The sequence below is a fragment of the Anastrepha obliqua genome, chromosome 4 (genome assembly GCF_027943255.1).
Source record: "Anastrepha obliqua isolate idAnaObli1 chromosome 4, idAnaObli1_1.0, whole genome shotgun sequence".
Classification (NCBI taxonomy): Eukaryota; Metazoa; Arthropoda; class Insecta; order Diptera; family Tephritidae; genus Anastrepha; species Anastrepha obliqua.
In genome coordinates this window covers 50,664,328-50,692,265 of record NC_072895.1, presented here as the reverse complement: position 1 = coordinate 50,692,265, position 27,938 = coordinate 50,664,328, and the positions used below count along the sequence as shown (strand labels likewise).

The window sequence follows — 27,938 nt, the reverse complement described above, 5'->3', positions numbered from 1 at the left end:
CATAATTTATTTAGTTACTCGACTAATTCTAGTTACACTTTTGCACTTACTTAGAGATGCATACATACATACATATTTTTGCCAGAACTGCATCATATTTTCTATTACTGTGCAAACTTTTTCCTCTTTCTACTTTCTATTTTCTCTTTCTTACTCTCTTCCATTTCACATATTTGCGCTCTGCTTTGCACCATAATCGCTACTCTACACTTTTCACATCTACACTGTATCCATCGTCATCACCGAAACCCATTTTAAAAACATTGCATACATACACACACACACATATGCGGTAATTTCGATGAACGCCGTTTAAAGCCGAATGAGCTGCCTATCGATGATACCTACAAAGATACCAAGAACACCAAAGAATTCATAACGCAAAAAGAAAACTCGAATGGTTCAAATGGATCGACTTATGAGAGCACCGATGAGACTATACAGTTCACTTTTATGACAACCACGTCTACACCAATAGAGCCAGCCGAAATAGCAAACGAAGCAGCTGCGAATCTTGCGACTAATATAGCTGCGGGCGAGGGATTTAGCAAACCGCATGATTATGATACTACCACCGTAGGTCCAACAGCTACTACGACTACGGCTACGTATGTGAATCAGGAAAAATATTATTTGAATTCTGTCGGGACGGTGCCCATGAATTTGGATTACAACTTCTTGAGCCCACCAGAAACAGAGTTGACAGAAAACGTTGAGACTACAACCGCTGACGCACCCACTCTGTATGAGTTCGAGGAAATCATTAGTCCGGCGGAAGAAACGTCTGATCTAATGATGAATAGCACGCAAATGCTGAAAGATTTGGCTCAAACGAACACGACTACAGTGAGCGCAATATTAGCACAAACGAAAGAGTCCAGTTCATCAGTCGACACAGACGACAGTCTTATACAACAACTACTGTTTCCACCTAAAGAAGATACGACAGAAATTGCAAGCACTACGCAAGCACCCGCTGAACAGCAAATGCATATAAAAACCTACCCAGCGATACTGGATGAGGACAAATTAGATGTGGAAAATCAAGCGGCCAAGTTACTGCTGGCGGGTGTGAAATTAACCCAACATGTCACCAATAAAGATGAAGAGAATACACAAAGAGCAAGCGGTTCCTATAGCGCGATTCTAGATCCAAACTACGGTGAAGGCGGAGCCCTATTCATACATGTTGATGATGAAACGGTGAATGCGGCAAGTAACTCAAGTGGCGTTGCTGCACAGCCTACGATGGATGCCACGACATCGTCAACCACAACTACAACTACAACCACCGCGCAACCTTTGACCAGCACCACTGTCATAGCGAGCATGAGCGAAGGCGGCAGCTTTCAGGAGCGTATACGCAACTATCGCCGTTTGGCTTCAAAACAGCGCGCCACCGCGAAACCAATAGTATATGAGAAACGTACAAAGCTACAGATACCTAGTAAGACAACAACAACGACTTCCCCAACTATCAGCAGCAGCACCACCACACCTCGTAGTTATTTGAAGCGCGTGGCCGCAAGTCGGTTACGTTTATCGCGTCTAGCAGCAGCGAACAATCGTACACTGGCTACTACAACATCAAGCACAACAACTGCTGCGCCTATTGTAGAATACAATAATAGCAATCAAATTAGTATTGAATCATCGCAAACGAGCAGGAAAATCGCAGTACGCAACATAGATAAGGAGTTGGGCGGCGTTAGTGGTGGTAAGCGTTATGACGCGCGCGGCAACTCCTTCGACGGCGACAGCACACATAAGCGCGGCGCTACAACCACAACCACGTCAACAGCGGCAGAGGGCAGCACCAGCATCGGCGCTTCAGTTATTGAGAGCATGCGAAATAGTTTTAGACGCTTTCAAGCCAGCCGGAAGCCAAGCACTGAGCAGGTTACAAGTTTTAGTTCTCAGCACGCAGTGACTAAACCAACGCGCAGTGTTGTATTGCGCGCGCGTAGTCGCTATGACAATTTTAAAAAGCAAACAAACGCGACAAGACAAACAAGTTCAACGACGACAACCACCACAGCGCCACCAGCGCAATCAGTGTCTATCGGTACTGGAACACATGCACACAGTCCTACACCAAATCTTGATCATTTACTAAAATCTATTACCTCCTCTGTTTCCTATTCGACTTCTTCATCTAAAAATCAAGCACCTACCGTCGCGGTTCAAGCACCCCAATCTATTGTCACTTACTCAATGTCTTCATCCTCTGCCTCCACTGCAGCTCCTATCACCGATTCTGCTTCCTTTTCTTCTTCCTCTTCCTCTATCACTACTCATGGCGAATCTGCAACTTTTCTCGACTTTGAAAAGCTAACACGCGCTATTGTTGATGATTCCATCTTACAGAATTTCCAAAGTCAACAAGCGTCTAGCCAGCCGACTGTTGTTTACCAGTCAACACCAGCACAAACGCCACGCGCGCTTTCACTGAACAGTAATGCGCGCACCGTTGGCAACTCGGTTACCCAAAGCTACAATAAGCTGCCGCCGCAAGGTGAGTTCGCTTCGCTTGAGTCAGCACGCTCTTAAGTTGAATGTTTGTAAATGTATAGCAAGTGCACACATACATACACTATTAAACTATCTAAAGTAATGCTCATACACACACACACACCCACATATACGTACAATCTATTGCGCTAATTGAAAATTCGAAGACAAGAAAATAAAAACAACACTCAATATTTCGCCTTCCAACTACCCTCCTCTTTGCAGCTCCCGCTCAGCTAACGCCACCGCAGCGTCCACAACATTTACTACCGATTGTCAACTCGCATGCACCGACTTCGCCGGCGCCGCGTATTATTATTGCGCGCGCAGAAGGTCAACGTATTCCACCTAATTCAGTGTCGTCTATTATTTCGGCATTGGCCACGCAGCCGCCACCCAAGCCAACACCAACTTCATATGTGCCATTGGATGACTTTCTCACAAAGAAGTTCGGGCAAACTGCTGCGAGTTATACGAAAACTAACACACCAACGAACAATAACAATCAACAACAAACTGCACAAACTCAGCAACAACAACAGCAATATGGACAAACACAAAGCCAGCAACAATATTACTTTCAAAAAGCGCCTACTTCACCTGCCACATTTGTTGGTCAAACACAACAACCACAAGCCCCATATCAACAAGTTGCAGCGATCGCATCAACTTACCTGGCATCACCCCAACAGCAGCAGCATTTCGGTCAGCAAAACCAACAAACGCTGCAGTTAGCGCAGCAGGAGCAGCTACAGCAATTGCAACAAATACAAAAGCAGCAACAACAGCAATTGAAAGAGCAGCAATTTTTCCAGCAGTTTACGAGTCCACAGGTGCAACAGCAACAAGCAGTTAGGCTGACACAGCCACAACAACAACAACAATATAACACTAATAGAATTTATCAAACATCACAACAACAACCATTATGGCAACAACAACCACAAATATTTCAACAAAAGCAAAATCAGCAATATTCCACGCAACAAACGCACACTTACCTACAGCCAAAACAAACGCAACAACATTATCAGTCCCAGCAAACCACAGCAACTCAGTTGTATTACCCACACCAGCAGCAACAGCAACAGCAGCAGCACCAATCTGTGCAGCAAGTATCAGCGGCTGCACAACAACAACAACAACAACAAACATCACTTATTCCACCCAGCTTCTTCAATAACTTCAAGCAACAACAACAACAGCTTCCACAATTCCCGCCACTGGGTAACTCAATTACTAGCGCTCGCCCCGGCAACGCGCCACTGCCGCACCAACACCAGACACTTGACGAATTCAACAATAGCATCGTACCACCTGAACACGACAACCATCTGAATATTCAATTGCCTGCACTCACAGCCGGCCTCATACCGGCGCCTACCACGCCGGTGCTAACGGCGCAGCGACGCATGGATGTTGTGAGTGCTGTGAGTGAAGCTGAAAGCTCTAGCGCGCATCAAAAACCAAGCAATGCCTACAACGGCGTAAGTTCTTACGATGTGCCACTAAGTAGCATCGGCCGTCTGCCGAATGACATAACCCAGCTGTTGAGGCGATTGCGGGCAATTAAATGATGTTTTTCGCTATTAAGATGCATAGGAAAAAGTGAGTTTTGAGAGGAAGGAATACTAGAAATACTTAGTTCAAAATGCCTAACTTAGATTTAATAACTGTCACAAAGCAATAGTACGTCATTTTGATGATACCACAGAATTTTTTTGCAAAATTTATTAATTTATTTTTTATATTCTTTTTTGGAACATTTTCATTTTATTTGTAATAGCACATACAATACAAACTACGAAAAAAACACAATACTGCCATTAATTTTAAGTTAATACATATATAAATATATTCTTTTATAAGTGTACTTTGTACGAACGAAAAATCGATTGTAGTTGTAATATTTATTTTTATAAAAATAAACAAAATCGTAAAAAAATTTAAATTAGACTTACTTATTTGCTGACATTTAGCGGTAAGTATTGAAACCAGCTTCAATTTGCGGTGTATTAAATAAAAGACTTAAGAAGCGAACTTGGCGAGACCAGGCTGCAATCAGGATAGCCACGGGGGCATCCCGTGATATCAAGGAGCAAAAAATGCTCAGCAAACAGTTTCTGTTACCTTCGGTAGCACCCCTGTAGACACCTGCTAAAACCTGAGCCGCCCCCCAGGCACTTCAGCAGCCTCTTCTTCAACTATTCTGACGAGATCTCGGACAGGCAGGATTTAGATAGACGCTAAATGACATTCATCGGGAGACATTTATAATCTTCTTAAACTTCCGAGCTGTGAATCCCGTCATCGGAGTGTGAGCACCACTTATTGCAGATGAAGAGCTTCCGAGAGACCCGCATAACTTTGGCACAATTACGTTGGGGATACTGTACCAAACTAAGGCCCAGAGAACTGCAAGCGGTGGTATTTTTCTGACTTGCGATCCACTCACAAAAAAAGCGGTATCAATATGTACGACCAACGCAAACTAAGCGGTATTTGCGCTGAGCAGAACCGCAACAGAGCAGTAAATGTTCTATGTATATCGTTTGTACATCCGAGTCTTTCTTTGTTCAGTCTTTGCTTCGTTTATAACTACCGCTTGTGCGATCACTTCGGCTATGCGGTGCTGCATATGACCGCTACCGAATGACAAAAATACTGAAAACACCGCCTGCAGAAATAGATCATAAGACACAAGCAAAAGAGTACCGCTAAAAAATATCTATGCCATCGCGCGTTCACTCAATACATAAATGATTAGCACTCGAAGGAGTCCACTTTCTTATTTATGTTTTTTTATCTTTGTTTTCGTCGGCAGTGCATTAACAAAGGGCACGAATCACTCTACTTGCAGATATGTATGTATATTAATGTGTGCATGTAATTATATGTTTATTTTTAAAAGATTTATAATGGCGGAGAATTCAAATTTTGTTGCTGAGAAAATTTCTTTATATCTTTATACATAAGTATCTTTAGAAGTAAGTTAAAAGAAAAATTATTATTTGTTTTTGTGCGATAAGTAATTTGTAAGGGAATGAATTTGGTTTTCAATTTTTATTTTAAAGTTCATTTTATTTTCTGTCATAATTAATAGTAATATACAATAATATAATAAAATAATATCACTGCTTCAATAAAGAAAAAACTTTTCATTTCAAAATACTGCTACATATGTACATATGTATAAAAATCCTTTTTTTCGTGCGCTGCTATGAATTATACTGCAGACAATCTCACTATTTGCAAGGGATGACGACGCGGTGTTTGCGGTGTTTTCCTCATTTGACAGATTTCACACATCACACCGCTTAGCCGAAGTTGAATATACGATTGCTTTCAAATCTAACACCCGAGTATACGAGATATTCATACACTCAACAATCGCGGTAATAGCGGTATTGATCAGCATACACACCGTCATGGAAATGAATGCTTCAGCTCAAATCACTTGCCGTTTGAGTATGAGTAGTGAGTTGAAACAGAGTATTGAAGCGGTGTGTAAGCAGTAGCATTACACCGCTGCAGTTCTCTACTAAGGCCCCTATTATGAGCAACATTCGATCTTCGATTGTAGTCGAAAGTGCTGATCGAACGAATTTTCATTTGGTATTATGGTGCTTATTCGTTGAAGAATAGGACTATTGTGAATTTCGATCGCTCGACGCATTTACAATAGATAATTTTTTCTCAGCTGATACAGCATATCAAAATAAAAAAAAACCGATTGTGTTGAAATTCTTTGCTAACAACATTTTTAAAAGTTAAAAAAAGTATTTTTTGTGAAAATGAGTACAACGGAGTTGTGGTGCGACGATTCATCGGACGATGGAAGATTAGTGGAACTAGCTAGAAGTAGAAAACAGTTGAGGGGCGCATCCAACCCCCTATAAATGGCTTCCACTGAGTAAGTTTAGAATTTTCAAAATGTGTTGACGTACTTAATATTACAGAAATTTCCTTACAGTTATGCGATGAGGCCCTCAACGATGATGCTGAAGATATTGAAGTGGAGTCAAATAACGGAGAAGCAGAAAACATAAGAAATAAAATTCTTAGAATGTTATAGAAAAATCTAAAAAGTATTAAATAGAAACCTTTACGTCACAGTTTCTGTTTTATTTTTGTTATAAATTTTCTTTATTCAATTATTCGCCATTCGAAAAAAAATATATTTCAGTTCCTCTACGTATTTCAGCCCATACCTGCCAAGGGAAAATAAAAATGTATTTCTATAAATATCACAAAAAAAAAACCATTATTAACCTTAATCCATTTTGCTGCCGTTCTAACTGGTGGTCCCAAGCAATTCAGCTCCGTTGTAAATTCCTCCCATTTTTTTGCTGCTTGTACTTTGGTGGAAGTCCCTTTTGCGAATTGTGGATTCTCTTCCATTAATGCAACTAGCCTTTCTAATTGCTGTTTGGTACTCACGACTTTCGACCTGCATAAAATTAACAATTTTAGTATATATTTATTATTTGGTTCCTATAAAACAATAAATAATCGCAAACAACTTACATTTTAACAAGTTTTCCCACAATACGCCACACAATCGAAAGCAAAATTGCATTCGACTCTAAATTCGGTATACAACGAAAATTTCGACAGCGTTGCACCGCTCATAATACCAAATTGACATTCGATTTTCGATCTTCGACAACCAATGAATATCGAAGATCGAAAGCAAATCATAATAGGGGCCTAAACTCCTACCTATCCAGAATTGAACACCGACATACCCAACATATGTCCAGCATGTGAAGGCCACCTTTTCACATGCCTCATCAAACCCACTCATCTGATACCCCGCTCCCTCTGGGCCCAACTTGTCGAAACAGCAAGTTCCTGGACCTACCGTTAGATGAGCTAGACGAAGATGATCGGTAATCTACACAACACTGCCAGGGTTAAGTATGCTGCTACAACCACAACAACAAAGGTTACAGGAATAATTGGAGAAAATCGTGCCAGATTATACGCAAAAAATATTAAACGTTTATCAGTTTGAACAGATTCAGTTTTAATTTTTTAGACCCAGTTCCCTTTGCATATTTCTTCCTGCAAGTATCTTTCAACGTAGTTTGTCAGAGCCTATCAAACGAAATTAAACAACTTAATCACATTTTTTTTTCAATTAAAAGAAACAATACGCATATAGTTTATTTATTTCACAATTATATTGTTTTGTCATTTTCTTATATCATTTCGTTTTTTTTTTCTCATTTCACCACCTGAAGCTTAGCACATCGTCGGACACATCCGAATATTTAACTTATTTCGCTTAGTATACACTTTAATGCATATATGAGTGTGATAGATTTACCGATGTATGTGTGTGTGTTTGTGTGAGTGTGTGTGATTTAACTTTAATATCAATTAGTATTAATTAAAAATTACAATTGTTCACTTAATCAAAAAGCTGCTATATATCAATTTGAATTAAATCACTGTTTCCATTCCATACAGCATTTTAATTGGTATGTGTTTGTATGTAGTAGAGTGTATAAACTAGTATGTATATAAATACAATTCGTAGCGTCATAAATTGAAAATTACAAATTACAAATTACAGTACATTAATTACAGTAAATTAATATATTTAAATACATAAATACTAGCTTGTGGTATATTTTTTATTTAATGTTTAATATTTTTGTTTTTTTTCTTGTTTTTTTTTCCTTTTTTGCTTGACTCTGCCTCTCACTATGCAAGATTAGTTAAATGTTTTCTATATGTCGATGTGTTTACAATACCTTAAATATAATTTTAAGTTAAGGAAAATTATTTATAATCATTTGACTTATTATTGTATGCATTATTTCCATATTATTCCAATAATGATGTTGCCCCTCTATTTTTTTTAGTTTTTTTTTTAATTTTTGTCTATGTGCTACTTATACAAGTCCATCATATATATATATATATATGTATATGTGCCACAGATGTGTGTGTGTGTGTCTATTTGCATGCCTGCCTAAGCAAATTTTATAGCTACTATAACTAAAATTGTTAAGAAAAAATATTAAACAAAAACATTTTTACTTAGTTTAAACAAAATAACTGCAATTACATTTTATTTATTTAAAACCACCTTCGCGGCATCCACATAATTTTGGTTATTTCATTGATAAACAGCTTAAGATTATGTTTTTATTTATTTATTGATTTTAAACTTATTCAATTTTTAATATACATATATTTATTTTTCCAGTATTTTGTATTTTGAGAATTCTTCATATGTACCACATGCACACCCATTCAGTGTTGTTGTTTTTTAATGGTGCCATTTCCGTTATAAAAACAAAACAAAAAATGAAATCAGTTTGATTATTTTCCACTAATTTAATAGTTGATCGCAAATGAATGAATGAATGAATGACTTTTTAATACAGAAAAGCGATTTCTTTTTTTAAATAATTTTATTTGGTTTTATTATTCTAGTTATTACTATTATTATTATTTTTTATCTTCATTGTTATTATTACTATTTTATTATTATTATCATGATTATTACTACTAATATTATTATTATTACTTTTTTTTTAACTATGATAAATAGTTGTTTATGTAGACCTACAGTTCTGATGAGAAGAGAAGATTGAGTAATTTTAATATATATCTACATATCTAACAAAAAAATTTAAGAGGAAATAACGGCATAATACCAAGGACGCACAGTAATCATTACTTATTAAAATTTGTTAACAAAAAATCAATGCCATTACTGATACAAAAAATTTAGGATAAAAAATAAAATCGCAAAACATACATTTTTTTTTTGTAATCTGCAATAATAATTATTATTTTTGAGTGTTACCTATAAAATTGTTATCTTTATTTTTTATTTTAAAAATGTATATTTTTGCTTTTTCTTTTTTCAATAAATATTTCTTGTTTCAATAATGAATTTGGTTTTTTTTTTTATTAAAAAATTATGGCAAATTTTTAATAATTTTTTGCTCATAAAAAATTAATTACTTGATTTAAGATTTGGTTTAAGTATAAATTATTTTTTTAAATTGAAAATTTTTGCTCAAGAAAAATGAGTGATCTCATAAATAGCATTAATTTTACATTTTAAATTTTTTATAAATAATATTTATTTTTTAGTTTAGTTTAACTATTTCCTCAAAAATACTAAACTTATGACTATTTTCTCAAAAATACTAAGCTAAACTTATTAGCTCAAACCTATAGCTGAGGAATTTTAAAAACTGAATAGTTTGTATTAAAAAAAAGTAAGTAAAAAATTATAATTATTTTGAAAAAAAGAGAAAACAATAACAAACAATTACATTTAATTTTAAATAACATTGATAGTGGAAATACAGTTTAAGCTCGGTAAGCGCAACGATCCATTTATTGCGGCAGTTCAGTTTGAAGCATTGTGGGTTCTATTTTTTAATTTTTCTGCATTGATTTGCCTGATATTGAGTCACATGGCATTGATAAGTAATTTTTTTAGCGGAAATAGAATTTTTTTCAGCTTTGTGTTCTTTGTTGTACTAAGTCGAAAATATTTTTGAGTAAAAGTGTTTGGTTTAGGTAATCAATACTATTTTATTATTAATCAATTCACTTTTAGATCCCATCCTATGCTTTTGATTAGTCACGAAAATCGTGCTTGTACTGTATCTATAATCTTAATTTTTTTTGTTTAAACAAAAAAACGAATTTTACCAAATTTTATAGTTATTTTGAGAAAATAATAAAATAAACTACTTTTTCCCATTTTGTTTGAAGGAAAAAATATCAGTAGTTATTGATATTGTTTCACTGCTCTTTATTGTTCAATCAATACTGTTGATAAAACTTTTAGTGAAGTTAAAAAAATGGAAATTTTTGTTTATATTGATCAGCATAATTTTTGTTATCCTAAAATAATTGTTAAATTTTCATCCATTCAAAAACTAAAATTATTCAATTTCAAATTGTCTTTTATTGACATTTTCTGTCATAAAGAATTATTTTTATTAAACTTTGATAATTATTTTTGAGATAAAAAATTAAAAAAAAGCAAGCAAAAATTGTTATTAAGTATAAACAAAAATCAAAAAGCGTTAATTTTTTTTAATAAATAGATAATTTTTGTCATCAAACAATTTTTTTAACAAACCTGAATTATTTTTGAAAAGCCAAGCAAAAATGATATAATTGCGTTATAAATAAATATCAATAAATAATTACTTTTTAAAAAGGAACAGAACATTTTTTGTTATACAAAATTATTTAATCAAATGTCGATAATTATTTTGGACAAAAATAAAAAAAAAATAATATCATTGAGTTATAAATAAAAATCAAAAAACGATTATATTTAAAAAAAAAAAATAAAACATTTTTGTCATTAAAATTTTTTTGTACCAAATGTTGATAATTATTTTTGAGATAAAAACCAAGCAAAAATTAATATTATTGCGTTATAAATAAAAATCAAAAAACGATTTTTGTTTTAAGAAGTAAAACTTTTTTCTCATCAAAAATTTTTTGTACCAAATTTTGATAATTATTTTTGAGAAAAAACCAAGCAAAAATTAATATTATTGGGTTATAAATAAAAACCAAGAAATAATTACTTTTTAAAAAATAATAGAGCTTTTTTGTCATCAAGCAATTTTTTATCAAACATTGATACTTATTTTGAGAAAAAACCAAGCAAAAATTAATATTTTTGCGTTATAAATAAAAGTGAATAAATAATATATTTACTGTTTAAAAAAGAATAATAACTAATAACTTATGTTCAGCAAATTTTTTGTTGTCAGAAAATAATCAGTAAATTATTATTTTTGTTTTTATTAGCTTATAATGATTACCATCCCTGTATGATGCCAAGTATACAGAAATTACCGTCCGTTTTGGGCGAACGACTTGATTTGCTTTTGTCTACAATTGAAATTTTTCAATTCAAATTTTTTATACGAAAAGCTATTGTACTAAATCATAAAAATATGCAACATAAACAGCCTTGCCGTCGCCAAATTTTTTGTGACACAAAACTTAGTGCTTGCACCCTCCGTTTTACACTACATTCATTGTCTATTACAAATAAAAAAAACCAATCGCAAACACCGAGTTTACACGAAGAGATTCAATGTAAATTTGTTCGTGAACTGAAGTAGGACTACTTGAATTGAATTGTAGGGGAATGAATTTGAATTTGCAGAGAAGGTCACGTTTCAATTTCATCACTTAAAGTATTTTGCATTAAAGGATGAGTGAGGATGAGGATAAAATAGTTCCCAGCGGATAGCTTTGAATGTACTAATTATATAGGCAAATTTAATAGCCATCATTACAATAACATAATTGCGTTTTATCCGATTTTTCTATCACCACCATTTTTTTTTTTATTTACTTGTTTTGAACTAAAAACTTAAACACTCATCAGCCAAGTGGGAAACTCAGCACTATTATTTTTTTTTTTACAATAAGCTTTATTACTATTATCATAAATATGTATGTGAAAGCACAAAACCACATTTGCTCTGTGACACAATTGCCTAATTCCAACTTCAAATCAGTATAAAAACTTGGTTTCTTCTATTAAGGATTTGTTTGGCTATCTTTTGTAGATCAGGATATGAATTTTGGTATTTTCAAATAATTTAGCATCAATCATAGTCTTTCGCACTAGCAACCGCATATTTATTAAAAACTATTTTTCTTACTGTTTTGATCATTTATTATTACATATACGTAATAATCGCCCCGCTGCGAGCTACCATAATAAAAATCGCTTTTCTACTGCAATCACTCATAGATTCTAACTCAATTACTATTATTTATATACAAATAGCTTATAGGTATGTCATAATATATGTAAATGTATGTGCGTAGGCATGTTCGCCTGCTTATGTGTTATATAAAATATCTATGTAAAAAAACTAATATTAAAAACTAAATGTAAAATTTTAATACAACAAAAGATATTAATAAAAATTAGTCACTTATTTTTGCTTTTCGAAATGTACCAGAATGGTTGCTGAATAAACGCATGCGAAAGTTTTTGTAACGATTAAACAATTAACAATCTTTCATTGCTCAAAATTTTCCCAGTGGCTAATTAAATTCAAGCTTTTTGCCAATTATTATGGCCTTGCTTCCTTGGCCGGTCTGATGCTGTAATAGTAGCGTTCAGCTTAATGAGTAGTACAATTCGTTTGCAAAATCCAAGTTTCTAATAATATACACTTCTATTACAAAACCTTAAAATGTTTTACGCTTAAAACTAACGAATGTGTAGCAGATTACCAATAGCCAAAGCACTGTCAAAACAGGCCTCGTTCGTTTACATTCACTCGATGCTCTTTTACTCCTCATCCCTTAAATTTAAATGCAACGCTGTTGCGGGTTTGACGTTTGCTTAATTTTGCTGCATTTTGTTTCGACGTTGCGATGGCGTCGTTAAGCAACGTTGACGACGCGCACGCTGATGTGCACGGGAATGTGGACGGCGACTCTCGCTCACCTGCGTTTCTCAAGAATTTTTTAAATCAGATTGACGTGCGCTGCTTGCAGCCTGCAGTTCGTGTACCGCAGCTGAGGTTGTTACAGCAGGAGTGGTTATTGTTGTTGTTGCTGCCACGGTTGTTTGCACTGCATTAGTAGTCGCATGCTGCTGACAGTGCACATTCATTGTCGACTCATTTAAGTTCCAGCCGGCCTCTCGTGCACATGGCACATGTGCTGTCGCCTTACACTCGCGCTGCAGGCAACAAACAATCGCACCCGGCTTGCTGCACAACGTACAATGGTAGTGAGTGCTATTCCAGACCGCTGCATCGAGCCCCATGACACGTACGCCGACTAGAAATACGTCAGGTGCCCAAACAATACAGTCCTCATGCAGCCACACTTCATAGCTTGTTTCCGAAACTTTGCTCATGCCAAGGAAATTATGCTGCAATGCTTCATCTGCGCTGCAGTCGAGTGGGTCAATGACTGGTACAAGGGAATTCAGAGCTCCAGGCATACTTGTGTCCATAGATTTCTTTTTCTTTTTACCCTGCAAAAGGGAATCACTATAGAATACTTTTGGTGGTAATATTCGTGGTATACTCACCCCAACGCTTGTACGCGTTGCGCCAATAGTTGTGCCTATTTCCGCTGCGCTGTTTTTAGCAGCCATCACAGGCAGATTACGCGGATTTGTCTGAACCATATCAATACGCCTCCGCTTGCTAACGAAAATCGCATCCAAATCAAGTGCATCAGGCGCTTTTACCGCCGCTTTATACTCCTCACAGTCGACTGTGACCAGGTAGGGTCCGAATAAGTCTCCTAGCCCCATGCGATGAGGACCCCGCTTGCAAAATACACAAATCCACGTTGAATCAGTAGTATCTGCATCGTATTTATTGCTCAGCGTGGACGAGTGCAGACCCCGCAGGTTTTTCCTATCGTGCGCATATCCGGCAGCACCTGCAGGCTTCTTGGTCAGCCGCGAGCCCGAGTGCTTTTCGTTTACATCTTCAGCATTCAATGGCGCATTCACCACACTTATGCTACCATCCCGTTTGACCAAGATAAATGGGGATTTATTTTTTATTTGCTCCGCGACGGCAGAAGACGTCGGAGCAGCTGGCGCTTCATCTTCGGACGAATTTTGCTGTTGTTTACGCCGCTGCTGCTGCTTCCCCGTCAACTTCTTCTTACCACCATTCTTGCCAACATCATTAGCGCGACTGGGTCGTTTGCGCGTATCCTGCGTTTTGCCGCCTTTAGCGTTTTTGGGTGTTGCTTTCGCATTGGTACCGCTTCCACCGACTGCATGCGATGCTGCTTCTTTGGCTGTGCTAGCGACCATCGTCTTAGCCGCTAAGGCTGCGGCTGCAGCGGCAGAAGTGCTCGGCTGATCGTCATCATCATCTAAGCATATGACTTCTTTGCTATGGTCGCCGCTGTTATCAGTGTTATTGTTATTCCTTTTAGATGCGGCTGCGCGTTTCGCGCGTTGCGGACGTGTTTCCGTAAAGTCAGGTTCCTCCCCCAACATAATGCGCAAATTTGCTGGATCCATAGCAACTGAGAGGCGACGACGTGGCGGACCATTTCGCCTGCCAACAGCAGCTAATGCTGCATCACTCTCCTTTGCAATCTTCTTTTCGTCCGCATTCTGCACAGCTCCCGCTGAAGCTGAAGAACCATCAGGTGGCGTTTCAACAGCTGGTTTGCGCACAGGACTAGGTAGTGTGGATTTTTTGGCGGCCTTCGTTGGAGGTGGACCATCAGTACGCACATGCAGCGGCGCACTCATATCCTTAACACAAGCATTCACAGATTGGTTCAACTCCATTGCCTCATCAGATGCTGGGGCACTGTGTTGTGTGCTGGTATTTGTGGATAACTCCAATGCCAAGCTTAAATCGCGCACCACCTCGGTCGCATTGGCAGGGGCCTGCGAAACAATATCTTCGGGCTCTGGTATAATTGGCTCATCCTCAATGCCGGCGAACATTTCCTCCAACTTATTTTCCACCTGTAATAAATTTTTGATTAGCTCTTTACCTTTCTTATTTGCCATGTGGCAGATTTTGCAAAATTTTACCTCCTCAAACGAAGCTGTTACTGTGTCAGCTTTGAGTGTATTCAAATTCAATGGCTCATTGTCGGCTAATGTTGACGAAGTTTTGTTGTCGGTTTGAGCCTGCCGCGTTGTCTTGTTTGCATCCTCAACGGCTGATCCCGTCGAAGCGATAACGGTGCACTGACTTCCTGACACTTTCCCTGCCTTTGTTGCTGTTTTGCTGCCAATGCTGCTGTGACTGGAGTTGCTGCAACTTGAACTGCTCGACGAACTGCTGCTGCTGTGACTATTGCTTTGCGGGCTCAGCGGTGGTGGATGACGAATTCGCGTATCGGTTTCTGTCTCAATGCTTATGCTGGCAGCGCTATCGCGATCAGTTTTTGTGGAATGCGTGACTGCTGATTTCATGCCGTTAGTCTCATCCGTTTGCTGCAATTCTGATCGCATTAGTTCTTTCCGCAATTCATCAACTGCGACAGCATTATCACTCATTGTCATACACCTGCTTGGTGCGTTTCCAATAGCGCCATATGAATTGCTTGAGCCGTTCGAATTGGAGTTGTATTCCGAGGCATTGCGCAGTTTTAGCGCTTGTCGCTGTTTTTTGGTTTTTGGGCTGCCGCTGCTAATAACACTGTTCTCTCGTTCACCGATACTCTTGACACTTGAATTGCTATTCGCATCCATATTCGGTGTACTATCGTTTGCAGTACTGGCAATCATGGCGCTGATTTTATCAATTGTTTCCACTTCCGAGTCTGCAAACGCTTCGGCCATAGTTCGTAGCGAGTTTGTATCTGTGCTGGCTGTAGGTATGCGACCATTCTCCATTGTCTGGCTTGTTGGCGAAGATGGTGTAGAGGCCGTTGGCATTTTTTCTTGCAGTGAGAATGGTGTACCCAAGTTTGCCGTTGCAGTGGGAGGTGATTTAGTTAAATTGCTTGTAGGTGATTTGCTTTAAGAGGTGAGATAAAATATGTTAGTGAAATAAAAAAAATACAAATTTGTTACTTACCTATCAGCCTTTCGGGGCGAACGTCTCATTTGTTCCGGTGGTGAAGACTTTGGAGTTCTAGGAATGTTATTCCGTGGCAATTGCTGCCGCCGTTGTAGAGCATCTCCTCTACCCTGTGCCGGCATTATAACATTGCCAAAATCAGCAGCTTCATGCTCAGTGCCTGAAGACTTGGCTTCGATGCTGCCCCGTTTTTGTAAACGCTGTCGAAAACTAGCGCCTCCACCACCACTGCTATTGCTATTTGAGTCCAACGATTCGCAATGTGATGACACTGCTTCCGGAGACGGTGATTCAGCGCTGTCAGGTATGCAACTTGGCGCACAGGCCCCGCTCGTTGAAAAAGGAATATTAGCAGTGGTGTCAATAGCTGCAGGTGAAAGATCAGCTATCACGGCGTTTTCGCCGAGCGGTGAAGATTTCTTCTTTTCAGTTGAATGCATATTGTATGATGAGGTGTTTGATGCATTCGATGCAACAGGAGCCATATCATCCGGACGCGTTACATTGCTGGAGTTAGTGCGGTGTAAATGGGCACTCAAAGTATGACGCATCGGTGGCGACGAATTCTGTTGCTGCGGTTGCATGGATTGTTGTTGCTGTTGCTGATGTTGGTGGTGTTGGTGCATGCGTGGCGAAACTTGGTGATGATGTTGTTGCGTTTGATGCATTGGCGGATGTATGTGTTGCTGTTGCGTTGACACATGATGTGGCTGGTTCTGTTGCGACAATTGTGACGTTGGTTGTTGTTGCTGGTGTGCCGATTGCTGTGGCAGCAAGCTGTGTGAATGTGGATGTGCGTGCGGGTGTGGTGGGTAGTGTAGAGCATGCTGTGGTGGTGGAGGTGGCAAGTGCTGCGACATATGTTGCTGTTGCTGATGTGGGTAAGTGCTCTGCGGCGGCGGCTGCTGCTGCAAATGCATTTGATTGTAGTCCATGCCATGCAAAGGTCCGCCAGATTGTTGATGCATAACTGGAGACTGTGGTGTTGGCGGTGTGTGCGGGCCATTGTGTTTCATTGTGGATTGTGAGGGATTGTTAAACGATGACTGGTGCTGTTGTTGTTGCTGCTGCTGTTGATGATGATGTTGGTGCTGCTGTTGTGCATGATAGGTGCGCATTGGCGAGTCTTAGAGGAAAATAATAACAACCTAACATTAACATCGAAATTACTTGTAAATAATAAATCTATGGCTTACGTTTCTTGGGAGAAACTTGTGACTGTTGATGCTGCTGCTGCGTTTGCTGTGTATGTGACGGCATTTTATTTGATATAAGCGAGGGATAATTACAATCTTTGCTAACCAACTCAACTGGCTTGGAACTAGCACCCTTGGACTGCAACTAATATGTGGAAGAGAACATTAAATTTTCGGCTTACAATTTTCAATTAAGAACAGCATACATCAGTCTCATAGTTGCGTGCCAAATGAGATACCTTTCCATAACTGTCGCCCATATGTGTTGGCGCATCATTTGGTTCGCGCATGTACGGATGTACAGGGCTCGGACCACCACCGCTACCACCGCCATTGCCGGTGCCACCACTTCCGCCACCATTATTATTGTTGCCACCCACCGACGTTGGACCACCAGGATTTGTGGAACTAGGTGGTAACATTCCTTCGCAATCGTTGCCATTCGTATTCATATATTTCCCCGGACCCTGGCTTGCAGCTGGCGATGCTGGAGATTGGGGTGTAGCACTTTGCATGCCATGCGTGGCAGGCGATGATTGCAGCGCAGATAGTTGCGAATGATGTGCATGTTGAGATTGTGATTGTTGTTGGTGTTGCTGTTGCGCTAAACTAGAGGGTGAATTCGATGATAAATTATGACTAAAAAAACAAAATAAACAAATAAAAATAAAAGATTTCCTTGTTAATTTTATATTTTATCAACTCACATCGGGTAACTATTTGGTCCATGCAATTGTGATTGACCTTGCTGCTGCTGCTGTTGTTGTTGCTGCTGCTGCTGCTGGTGTGGATGTTGTTGATGCTGATGCGGTGGTGGTGGTCCTGATGGCTGTGGCGTAGTTGCATGTTTATGACCGCCATATTCATGTGGCAGCATACCGGGCGCATGACCACCTGCCTTGTTCAGAGGTGAACTGGAACTACGACTTGATTGAAGTGATAAGTCCATCGAGTCGAATGGGGGTAGTAATGAACGTGGCAGCAGCGTGTTCATCTGATGTTCGAGCTATTGAAGAACAACGTTAATAAGAGCAAGCCAAAGTCGTACAAAAAAAATAATAAATTCGACGAAAGTTTATATTATTATACATTGAAAGTAGCCCAAGCCGAGTTCCTTTTTTTAATTTTACTCTTCTACTCTCTAATGTTAGTATTATATTAAAATAAAATAGTGATTTGTAAGTAAGCCAATTAATTAGCAGATTTTTAGTAGAAACTAATTAAGCAAAAATATTTTATACGTTAAGCAATTTTTTTTTATTTTGTTGGTATTATTGTAATTTTTTGACTAGAAAGTAAATTTATACCCAAAACAATCGGGTATGCGCCACCAGAACAACTCGGATTCATATCCGGCTAAAATATTGCAACAGCGGCATGCCTAAAATTAAGCGGGCAGTGTCACCTCATGTCACGTCATTTACATAATTTGAGAGTTGTGGGATTTTGAAAGCGCAAATTACTTTTTCGCTCCAATTATTAACACATTTTTATGAATTTCGAGCAGAAAATCATATAGCTAATGAAATATCGCTCTGGGTGAGTTTAGTAAATCTGTAGGGCATTAAGCAAAATTTTGTTAACAATTTCAATTTGTAATTTTGTATTTTATTTAAATTTTTCATGAAGATTAAAAAAATACTGGCACGCCGGGACATATATTATATATCAATTAAATTAAAGACACGATTTTTAAAATGTTATGTACGGTCAATACTCTTATATGGATGCGAGTCGTGGTCGTTGAAAACCATATGGATACACCGACTAGAAGCCTTTCGAAATGTAGTGTTATAGAAAAATTATGAAAATAAGCTGGACTAATGTCAAATGACACAGTGCTTAATAGAATGCAAACCTCTGGGAGCATGCTAACCGACATAAAAAGAAGAAAAATCGCTTATTTCGGACATATAAAACGAAGTGACAAATACGATCTCTTAAAACTGCTGATACAAGGAAAAATTGAGGGACAAAGAGGAATCGGTAGGAAGAAAATGATGTGGCTCGACAACATCAAGGAGTGGACAGGTCTCAAAACAATCGGCGAACTAACAGTGGCATTGAGAAACAAACAAACAAATTTAATGACATCGTTAATGATATGATCTGACAACCATACGCAATATTCGCCCATGAGTAGTTATTAGTTTTTATTTTTATTAATAGCAAACAATAATTATTTTGTTAATATGAAAAACTTTAAATTTTATATATTTCGTTTCATTCATTTAATTTATTAAACAATAACACAAAAAAATAATGATAGTTCTGACACATAATTAAAAAAATATTTTTAATAAGTCGCATGCCATGTGTACCGCCACTCGTGCATAGGCACTTTACTTTTATTAAGGCATGTACTTATGTATATTTCAACTTTCAAGGATTATTTACAGTAATTTATGGCGCTAAAGATTTTTTCTTTTAATTTGAAGAGTATATTTTTAATTAAAAATACAATTACAACAAAACTATCCTTAATAAATGTACACGTACAGAAATTTGCATATGTAAGTAAATCAGTTTTGGTCTGTCCCTGTATACCGATCGTGATCATGGTTCTACATTGTAAATAAATACATTTTGCAAATCAAGAAAAATTTCTACAATGCTCTCGGCTTAAACTACTTACTAAAATAATCAAAGCAATAGATATTATGCACATACATGTAAATGAAAATTTAAATATCTGCTGCTTAACTAATTACGCATTTTGATTTAGAGAAATTACTTTCAAGAAAAAATAATTACTTTTAGGGCCAAAATAAAGCAAATATACATACAAGGGGAAAAATTTCGAAAACTCATTTAAAAACAGAACAACTTAGAAAACATATCGATAGGAGAAACAAATGGAAAGCTGTTATTGTAGAAATTATTGGAAATTATATGTAATTGTGATAATTTAAAAAACTTTCTTTTTTTTTTTTGAAATCATATTATCTTCATTTACATTTTTATGATTGGCCGACATGAAATTATATAGGGAATCCGGTGGCGGTGCCGGCGCATGCCATGCCGATGGTGATCGCACCATGGGACGTTCGTTGGACATGTGCGCCAACTGTGGCTGCCTCGGTATATACGATGGTATCTGTATTTAAGTATAATAAAGCATTACAATGATATATGAACATGTACACATGTTTGTATGTATGTAGGTATATTAGTATTGGATAGGCATGGGGGCGACATAAATGTGCGCACAATTTAGGTATTGCATATGCTCTTTTTCAGTTTGTTAATACAGTATTCGTTATTGACTTTAAATTATGCCGGTTCGCGCTTTTAAAAATCAAAAACTTACTTGCAAATGATTCCATGAAGGGTTTTGCGTCGGTTGGCTTATGTGTCCATGCGGGTTATTGTTAGACATTTCACCTTATTCGTTGATCCTGATTAAATTCAAAGATTCTCCAATAACTGGTATTTTATTTTAGTAAGTAAGCATTTAGGATATTACCTTAGAGTATAAATAATTAATGAGTTATAAAAACGTATGAAGACATTGAAACCATTAATTTATAAGTATGTTGTGAATTAATGCCTTAGGTATTTAGGACTGTTTTATTTTAAATGCACTACTAATTAATAATTCTTTTTTTATTGAAGACCATTCTATGTTGTATGCACCTTCTAATTTTATTATTATATTATTTATGGATAATTATTTATTTATTTATAGGTATTTTCAAAATCAGCAGTAATACGCTACTTCACATTTTAGCGCTAGTTAAGTGCATTTAAAAATAGTTTTACCTGTATAATTAGGGGGTTGGTAACATGGTTTTTAATTAACACCTATTTGCAATAAAAAAAAAAAACTTTATTGCCTTCATATGCATAAACGGTTATTCGCAATTAATCGCATTGATTGGATTTGCAAAACTTCTTAATGGCGCAGACGACACTAGGATATGGCCTGCGGTCAGCAGCCCACAGGCGAAAATACACACTCTCGCACATTAATCTACAAACACTTCGCAAAACTCCGTGGTGTATAAAGTATTTAGGACCGGTTAGGCATATCACTTTTCCAATTTTCGATTCAATTGTTTCATTAGCATTATAATAACATATTTCTGATGCGCGAAACACAAAAACTCTGAGAAATAAAATTTTTGTCCATACGCCACACTAATCTCACCTATACACAATTCGTTTCCTTTTTCTGCTTCTACTCCGGCAACTTTTTCCCTTTTTTATTTCCTCTTGATCCCTCTACGTAACAGAAGGCGAAAAAAGGTAAAGAACGAGCAGTAAACACGACAGAAAGCAGCTGAATGGATGACAGAGCGCCTTCGAACTGTCAGTTTCTTTGCTCCTCAGCGTTTAATATTTGGTTTATTGCAAAAGGAGTTAGGATATCAAATAAAATGTTTTTTTTTATAGTTTTTTTAATATTTGTGCATTTCGAAGCTGGAACAAGGTAATGGATTTTCTATATCCTAATTGTTAGCCTTTTACACGCTTTCACATTGATAAAAAACTGCGATTTCATAAAATAATGCATTCATGAATTATATATACGGTATTAACTTATACTTTACAAATAAATAATCTGGACAATTCCCGTTGGCACATATTTAAACTGATCACATTTTTCAAACAAGATTTCTGGAACGCCACTATAGAGACTTCCCCAAAATCACATTTTACTCATCACGTTTTAATTTGTTTTCGTACAATTCTTCCTTTTGCAAAAATTCTTGTTTACATCAGTTCAATATAGCATGTACTCACTCACACTAACACAAAAAGACTGACACGGGGTCAGTATACATTTCTTTCACTCATTCATCCGCGATAGATATATTACTTCTTGATTCTTCAGTACGGCGAAAAGATTCGTTTATGCAGTTCACGCATTTTCGCCTTTCGGTATTTTTCCCTTTAGGCTAATTTCGGTTGTGCCATCCACCTTCATTCGTTACGCTACTTTTTCGGTTATTTGCTGCACCCGCTTTGCCAGATTTTCACACGATTCCCTTTATTTCTACACTTTCTTAACCAAAACACCTTTTCAGTAAAAGCTATTCATGCATCATCTCTTTTGTAGTGTTTTCTTAGACTAATAACTCTTTCTATGAATGGTATTTATTTTCTTTGTTATGTACTGCACATTTTTGTATATATTATTTCAACACTTACTAAATTTTAAAGCAGTTTATTAGATTTTTCTTAACCAATATTCCGCGAACCTAGCACACAATTCGTAAATCCAAGACCAGTGTTGCATTGATTGAAAATTCTTTTTGCAACCTGATATCCTAGTACAGGGTTACCGCGCTATGCCAGTGCAGGGTGATATAGGCGGATATAATATTAAGAATAATTGACCTAAAAGACTTAACAGAACTGTGTGGACTAACTTATTAATAAACTATTTATTTATTGGGGGTAGTATTGTAAAAGTTAAAAATGTACTCATAGCAAGAAATAGCAGTTTAAATTAAGCAAAAGAAACCAGTAGTAACCAACAAGGAAAAAACCAAAGGAAATCAAAGAGATATATTACGAGGCTAGTCAACGAGATACTGTGAACTAACAACAATTTAGACAAGTATTGCTACGAAACAAGGAATTAATTAATAATGAGTACAATTTTCTCATCAATATGGTTTTTCGATAATTATTAGAATTGACAGCTATGATGTAGACTGCAAGCATTTTAAAAGGCAATCTTATTTTGAAAATGCTGTTGTAAATGAAAAATCGGAAAATTCTCACTTCGCTGCAAGTGTTGCTTGACAGTTCTATGCTCATTTATTACTCTCAACACGCCGTTTACAGAGGCAGTTTTGCAAACACATTAGCAATACATTCACACTTTTTTCTAACATATTGAAAATTTTCTAGTTGTCGACGTGACGGTCTATGATTTTTCGAAGACAGTAAATCTGATAAAAAGGCGCGCAGTTCGGAGAAATTGATTTTAATTTGGAGATTTAGTAAGTGTTATTAAAGTATTATTATAGTCTACGCTTCACTCAAATGTAAACCCAAACAAATCAAAATTAGAGCAAGCAATTTGTAAGAAACGACACTAAGGGGGTAGCTTAAGAGTCAATTGTCTTTATAACTGGCTGCATGCCAAAGTTACGTAAACAGTTTTTCTTTTTTTGACAGCTAATACATATTTTCAATTATTTTCACAGCATTGTCTTGTGTAAACCCAAGGGTCGCGGTCGCCTCTTGGCAGACAATGGTAAGCAACCGAAGTGTTTTTTTGACATGGAAAAACTCCTCATAAAAATATCTACCGTTCGGAATCGACCTGAAACTGTAGGTTCCTCCAGTTGCGGAACAACATCAAGACACACGCCACAAATAAGAGGAGGAGCTCGGCCAAACACTAAAAAAGGGTGTGAGCGCCAATTATATATACATATGTATATATATATGAATGAGATGACCTAAACAAACATATATATATACCTCTGACGCTGCATCTTCATTTTCCATCATTCGCGCCTTAATATCTGCCAATTTTCGTATCTTAATTTCATTTTGATTTCTCATAGGGGCACTTGTAGTCATATGTCATATCATTTAAATAATGACATCAATCAAATCAATCCCTTATATTCAAATTATAAAGTCGTCACATAAGAAATCACGAAATGAAACTAAATGCTTAACAGCGGAAATTCGCAGTCTCGTAGTTTGAGAATTGTGTATATAAATCTTTGCTAACATTTACAACAAGGCATACAACTTTCTAAGGATTCCACGAATTTTATTCAGAATGTAAATAAAACATATCAGTTTGCCATTCAAATCACCAAAACAAAGGAAAACCTGTATGAGGTTGGCAGCGCCCCTCGTGTTTGCGAATGGATGCGTGACAGTTGGCCGTTTTTATTTACACTTTACCGGCACAAGGCGAATTCAATACCTATTTTCTCAATTCGCCTTATATGTTACCGGTAGTTTAATTAACCCTAGCGTTTTTTAGCACGTTTGTTTGCAAGCTATATAAAAGTTGAATAAAATTAGCGTATTTCGATATCTCCAATTTATCTTAAGGTGGTTTTTAACTACTTGTGCTTTAAAGATTTAAATAATCAATTTGTCAATTAACCAAAAACATGGCAACAGTAAAGCGTGGTGCTTTCATTGTTTTGGAAGGCTGTGACCGCAGTGGGAAATCGTCACAAAGTCGCTTGCTATGTAAGTTATTAGTATTTCTAATTTCTAAAGCTACTATGCAAATTCATAACAAATTACATTTTCAGTTGAATTTCTACGTAGTCGCGGCGTACCAGCAAAGCATATGATTTTCCCAAATCGCTCGTCAGAAATTGGTGGAACAATAAACTCCTATTTGAAAAATGCTAAAGAACTTAATGATCAAGTAATACATTTACTGTTCACTGCCAACCGTTGGGAATTCAAAAAAGATATTGAGGAATTACTTAGTGTAGGTACCACCTTGGTGGTTGACAGGTATTCGTATTCTGGTGTGGCATACAGCGTGGCCAAAGGTAAAAAAAATAGTTCTTATTCAATGCTTCAACATTTTATCTTCTTTTATTCTTTATTAAGGTTTGGATTTCGATTGGTGCATGGCGCCAGAAATAGGACTCATACGGCCAGATGCTGTTTTTTATCTAAAAGCGCCAATTGAGATACTAATGCAGCGAGGCGATTTTGGCAAAGAAAGGTTTAAATATTGCATTTTTATTTACCTCATGCATATCCTGATATATTTTTTGTTTTTAAATTTTACTATTTTAGGTATGAGAAAAAGGACTTTCAGTTAAAGGTAGCCAGTGTATTCGATCGTATTTGTGAAGACCAAAAACATTTCTGGCATTCAATCGATGCTACTCAAACGCAAGAAACAATATTAGAAACTTTGAGCACAAAAGTGTTGGAAGTTATAGAGCTAGCAAAAGACGAACCGTTGAAAGTGCTTTAACCGGTCGCCCATAGGCAAGTAATAGAAAATCTTCGCATGATAATGACGAAACGTCTAAAAAGCATAATATTTCGCTTTCTCGAATTACATTAAGACCCACATCGATGAGAGTAAGAACAACAAAGCAGCTAAAGCGTAAACACACCACATATTAACATAAACACATCTCAAGGGAGTTTGCCTTATTTTTAAGAAAATACATTTTAAAATTTTATCGAATGTAATAATTTTGAAATGCGTAAGGTATATTCATAATAAGTCTACCTTATCCCAGTTCTTTATAAGATTTATTCACATTGGAGTATTGTTGTTGTTGTAGCAGCTTAAACACTCCCCATACTTACGTACGGGAAATGCTGCTGGAGTGACAGTTCTTGGCCGGATATAAATCCGGGTCGTTTCGGTAACGTCGAACAGACTGTCGTGGAAACGTATAGTTAGAAACTGTTTTCGTTACTTAAGCTAATTGACTTAATATAAATGGTATATTTTTATTCAGTTGACTTATTTCAAACTTTTTTAGAATAATTATATGTATGAAAAAAATTATATATGTACAAGAATTGTCATTCTACAGTATTCCACAAATATTATTTATGAGGAATGCTTTATGTTGTTACAATAGCGGGCAGTTTAGTGAAGATAACCTAAATTTATAATTTTCAAACCTACACATTTTCGAAAAATCCAAACAATTTACATCTGCAGGTTTTACTTAACAAATAATATTTAAATTTACGGTAGTTCCATCAATCATAGTGCAATCCAATTGCATAAACAATTTGGAATAATATTTTTCTCTGCAAAGTTACGAAAATTTGCGATTTATATTACTAGAAATGTATAAGAAAACGATTTTCGCATGAAAATGAAAATATTAATTTTGTATTGATCGTACTTAAGTAAAGTTTGACAAGTCACGCACACATATCACACACATTTGTGATATCATTAGTTGGTTTTTCTATATAGTAACAAATTATTTAGAGCAATACATTGTAATTATCAAATAACATATTAATAACATCTTTAAAACATTTTTGTGAAGGCAGCGAAAAAGCAGGTATCAGGATTAAAATACTGATTGGCTAATTATCATAAGAAGCTGCAGAGGCAAGGAGGAAGCATTTATACCAATTTAGGGACTATACTGTTCGACCTCGCTGAAACAAAAATTTGACACTTATGGTGACTAGAACGGCATCGGTACGAACTCTGTAATATTACAGATTATATATACAATTTGTTTCTTACTTGATAATATATTACCTGGTCGGAGAACGTGCCGAGAGGAGCCTTCATCGGCTCTATGGTGTGGTGTGGGTGAATTAACTGATAAGTAGCAACAAATCGATCACATAAGCAATTTGTAAAAAAAAAAAATAGTTACGCTTTAAAAATAAGGAGAAATAACATTTGTGTATTGGCTTTGGTGAGTTCAGTGCAAAGTGTAGCTCTTATCTTTTGTACATTTCTAGAATTAAATTATTAAAGACTAACAAAATTTTAATTAAAGAAACTTTACTTTTAAAAATTGTGTAAGTGTTCATTGAAGACTTTAACATTCCGGATACAGTCACTTACACATGGATTTAATACTTATCGCCCAGCTCTACTTTGAAGTTCCGTCAGCAGCATCTAATAGAGGGAAAAAATAATAATTTTTGTTTAATATAAACTAGAAAGATATAGCTATGAATCAGAATCGGAAAATCGCGTAACTTAGCGAAAATTTTCTGAGGTATTTGAATTCATACTTCTTAATAGGCGCGAAAACCGCTTAAGCGATTTTGGCCGAGCTTAACAAAGCGCGTTTCTCTCTCGTGCTAACCAGCGCCAGTTGGATACACCAAGTGAAGCCAAGTCCTTCTCCACCTGATCTTTCCAACGCAAAGGAGGCCTTCTCCTTCCTCTGCTACCACCAGTTGGTATCGCATCGAATACCTTCAGGACCGGAGCGTTTGTATCCATTCGGACGACATGACCCAGCCAGCGTAGCCGCTGGATCTTTATTCGCTGTGCTATGTCTATGTCGTCGTAAAGCGCATACAGCTCATCGTTCCATCGCCTTCGATATTCGCTGTTGCCAACGTGCAAAGATCCAAAAATCTTCCGTGGAATCTTTCTCTCAAATACCCCAAGGGACGCTTCATTGGATGTTGTCATCGTCCACGCTTCTGCGCTATACGTTAGGACGGGCATGATAAGAGCCTTGCAGAGTGTTAGTTCTGTTCGTCAGTTGCCTACTTAGTCCAAAGTAGCACTTGTTGGCAAGAGAGATTCTACGTTGGATTTCCAGGCTGACATTATTATGTCATATGCTGGTTCCTAAATATACGAAGTCTTTTACAACCTCGAAATTATAACTGTCAACAGTAACGTGGGTGCCGATACGCGAGTGCGCCGACTGTTTGTTTGAAGACTGGAGGTACTTCGTTTTGTCCTCGTTCACCACCAGACCCATTCGCTTTGGCTCTTTATCCAGTTTGGAGAAGGCAGAACTAACAGCGTGGTCGTTAAGGCCGATGATGTCAATATCATCGGTATACGCCAACAATTGTACGCTCTTATAAAAAATGGTGCCTAATTGGAACAGATTGCAGGATCGCCCTTCTTATGGATTGGGCAGAGCACACTTAAATTCCAATCGGCAGGCATGCATTCATCCGACCATATTTTGCATAGAAGCTGATGCATGCACTTTACCAGCTCCTCGCCGTCATGTTTAAATAGCTCAGCCGGCAGTCC

At 36.8% G+C, this 27,938-nt stretch overlaps 3 protein-coding genes across 15 annotated transcripts in view; 2 read left to right on the top strand and 1 right to left on the bottom strand.

Annotated features, from left to right (window-relative positions):
* Window positions 1-4,284, top strand: part of LOC129244135 (serine-rich adhesin for platelets) — a 94,047-nt gene extending 89,763 nt beyond the window's left edge. Inside the window, exons 6-7 of the mRNA XM_054881751.1 lie at window positions 319-2,515; window positions 2,737-4,284. Of these exons, the coding sequence (XP_054737726.1) occupies window positions 319-2,515; window positions 2,737-4,088 (3,549 nt within the window). The 3' untranslated portion in view covers window positions 4,089-4,284. The remainder of the gene's footprint in view (window positions 1-318; window positions 2,516-2,736) is intronic.
* A 7,398-nt stretch (window positions 4,285-11,682) lies between these two features.
* LOC129243710 (uncharacterized protein CG5098) lies at window positions 11,683-22,507 on the bottom strand. Of its 11 annotated transcripts, none has more exons than XR_008582335.1 (11): window positions 21,414-22,473; window positions 20,574-20,729; window positions 20,220-20,360; window positions 17,971-18,269; window positions 17,470-17,902; window positions 17,264-17,408; window positions 16,065-17,193; window positions 15,071-16,004; window positions 13,586-15,001; window positions 12,775-13,528; window positions 11,683-12,700 (listed from the first exon to the last, which is right to left on the bottom strand). XR_008582335.1 is itself a non-coding variant. In XM_054880930.1 (11 exons), exons 3-11 carry the CDS (start codon window positions 20,640-20,642, stop codon window positions 13,001-13,003), a joined length of 5,094 nt encoding a protein of 1,697 aa, XP_054736905.1. In that variant the 5' UTR covers window positions 20,643-20,729; window positions 21,414-22,350; window positions 22,418-22,493; the 3' UTR covers window positions 11,683-13,000. The 11 variants fall into 11 exon arrangements, 10 of the variants coding, with proteins under 10 accessions (XP_054736905.1, XP_054736906.1, XP_054736911.1 ...); XM_054880930.1 differs by having other exon boundaries at window positions 11,683-13,528; window positions 21,414-22,350; window positions 22,418-22,493; XM_054880931.1 differs by having other exon boundaries at window positions 11,683-13,528; window positions 22,418-22,507.
* A 1,701-nt stretch (window positions 22,508-24,208) lies between these two features.
* Window positions 24,209-26,724, top strand: LOC129243711 (uncharacterized). Of its 3 annotated transcripts, none has more exons than XM_054880944.1 (5): window positions 24,209-24,439; window positions 24,505-24,753; window positions 24,815-24,932; window positions 25,007-25,204; window positions 25,285-26,724. In XM_054880944.1, exons 1-4 carry the CDS (start codon window positions 24,358-24,360, stop codon window positions 25,188-25,190), a joined length of 633 nt encoding a protein of 210 aa, XP_054736919.1. In that variant the 5' UTR covers window positions 24,209-24,357; the 3' UTR covers window positions 25,191-25,204; window positions 25,285-26,724. The 3 variants fall into 3 exon arrangements, with proteins under 3 accessions (XP_054736919.1, XP_054736918.1, XP_054736916.1); XM_054880943.1 differs by having other exon boundaries at window positions 25,007-25,208; XM_054880941.1 differs by having other exon boundaries at window positions 25,007-26,724.
* The last annotated feature ends 1,214 nt before the right edge of the window (window positions 26,725-27,938 follow it).

Bases quoted from the DNA above. Each gene is read 5' to 3' on its own strand.
- LOC129243711 (XM_054880944.1), top strand. From the start codon at position 24,358: ATGGCAACAGTAAAGCGTGGTGCTTTCATTGTTTTGGAAGGCTGTGAC. The intron at 24,754-24,814 runs GTAAAAAAAATA...TTCTTTATTAAG, and splicing joins GGCATACAGCGTGGCCAAAG to GTTTGGATTTCGATTGGTGC. The intron at 24,933-25,006 runs GTTTAAATATTG...TTACTATTTTAG, and splicing joins GGCGATTTTGGCAAAGAAAG to GTATGAGAAAAAGGACTTTC.
- LOC129243710 (XM_054880931.1), bottom strand. From the start codon at position 20,642: ATGTCTAACAATAACCCGCATGGACACATAAGCCAACCGACGCAAAAC. The intron at 17,903-17,970 runs GTGAGTTGATAA...TTGTTTTTTTAG, and splicing joins GGACCAAATAGTTACCCGAT to TCATAATTTATCATCGAATT. The intron at 16,005-16,064 runs GTAAGTAACAAA...CACCTCTTAAAG, and splicing joins TCGCCCCGAAAGGCTGATAG to CAAATCACCTACAAGCAATT.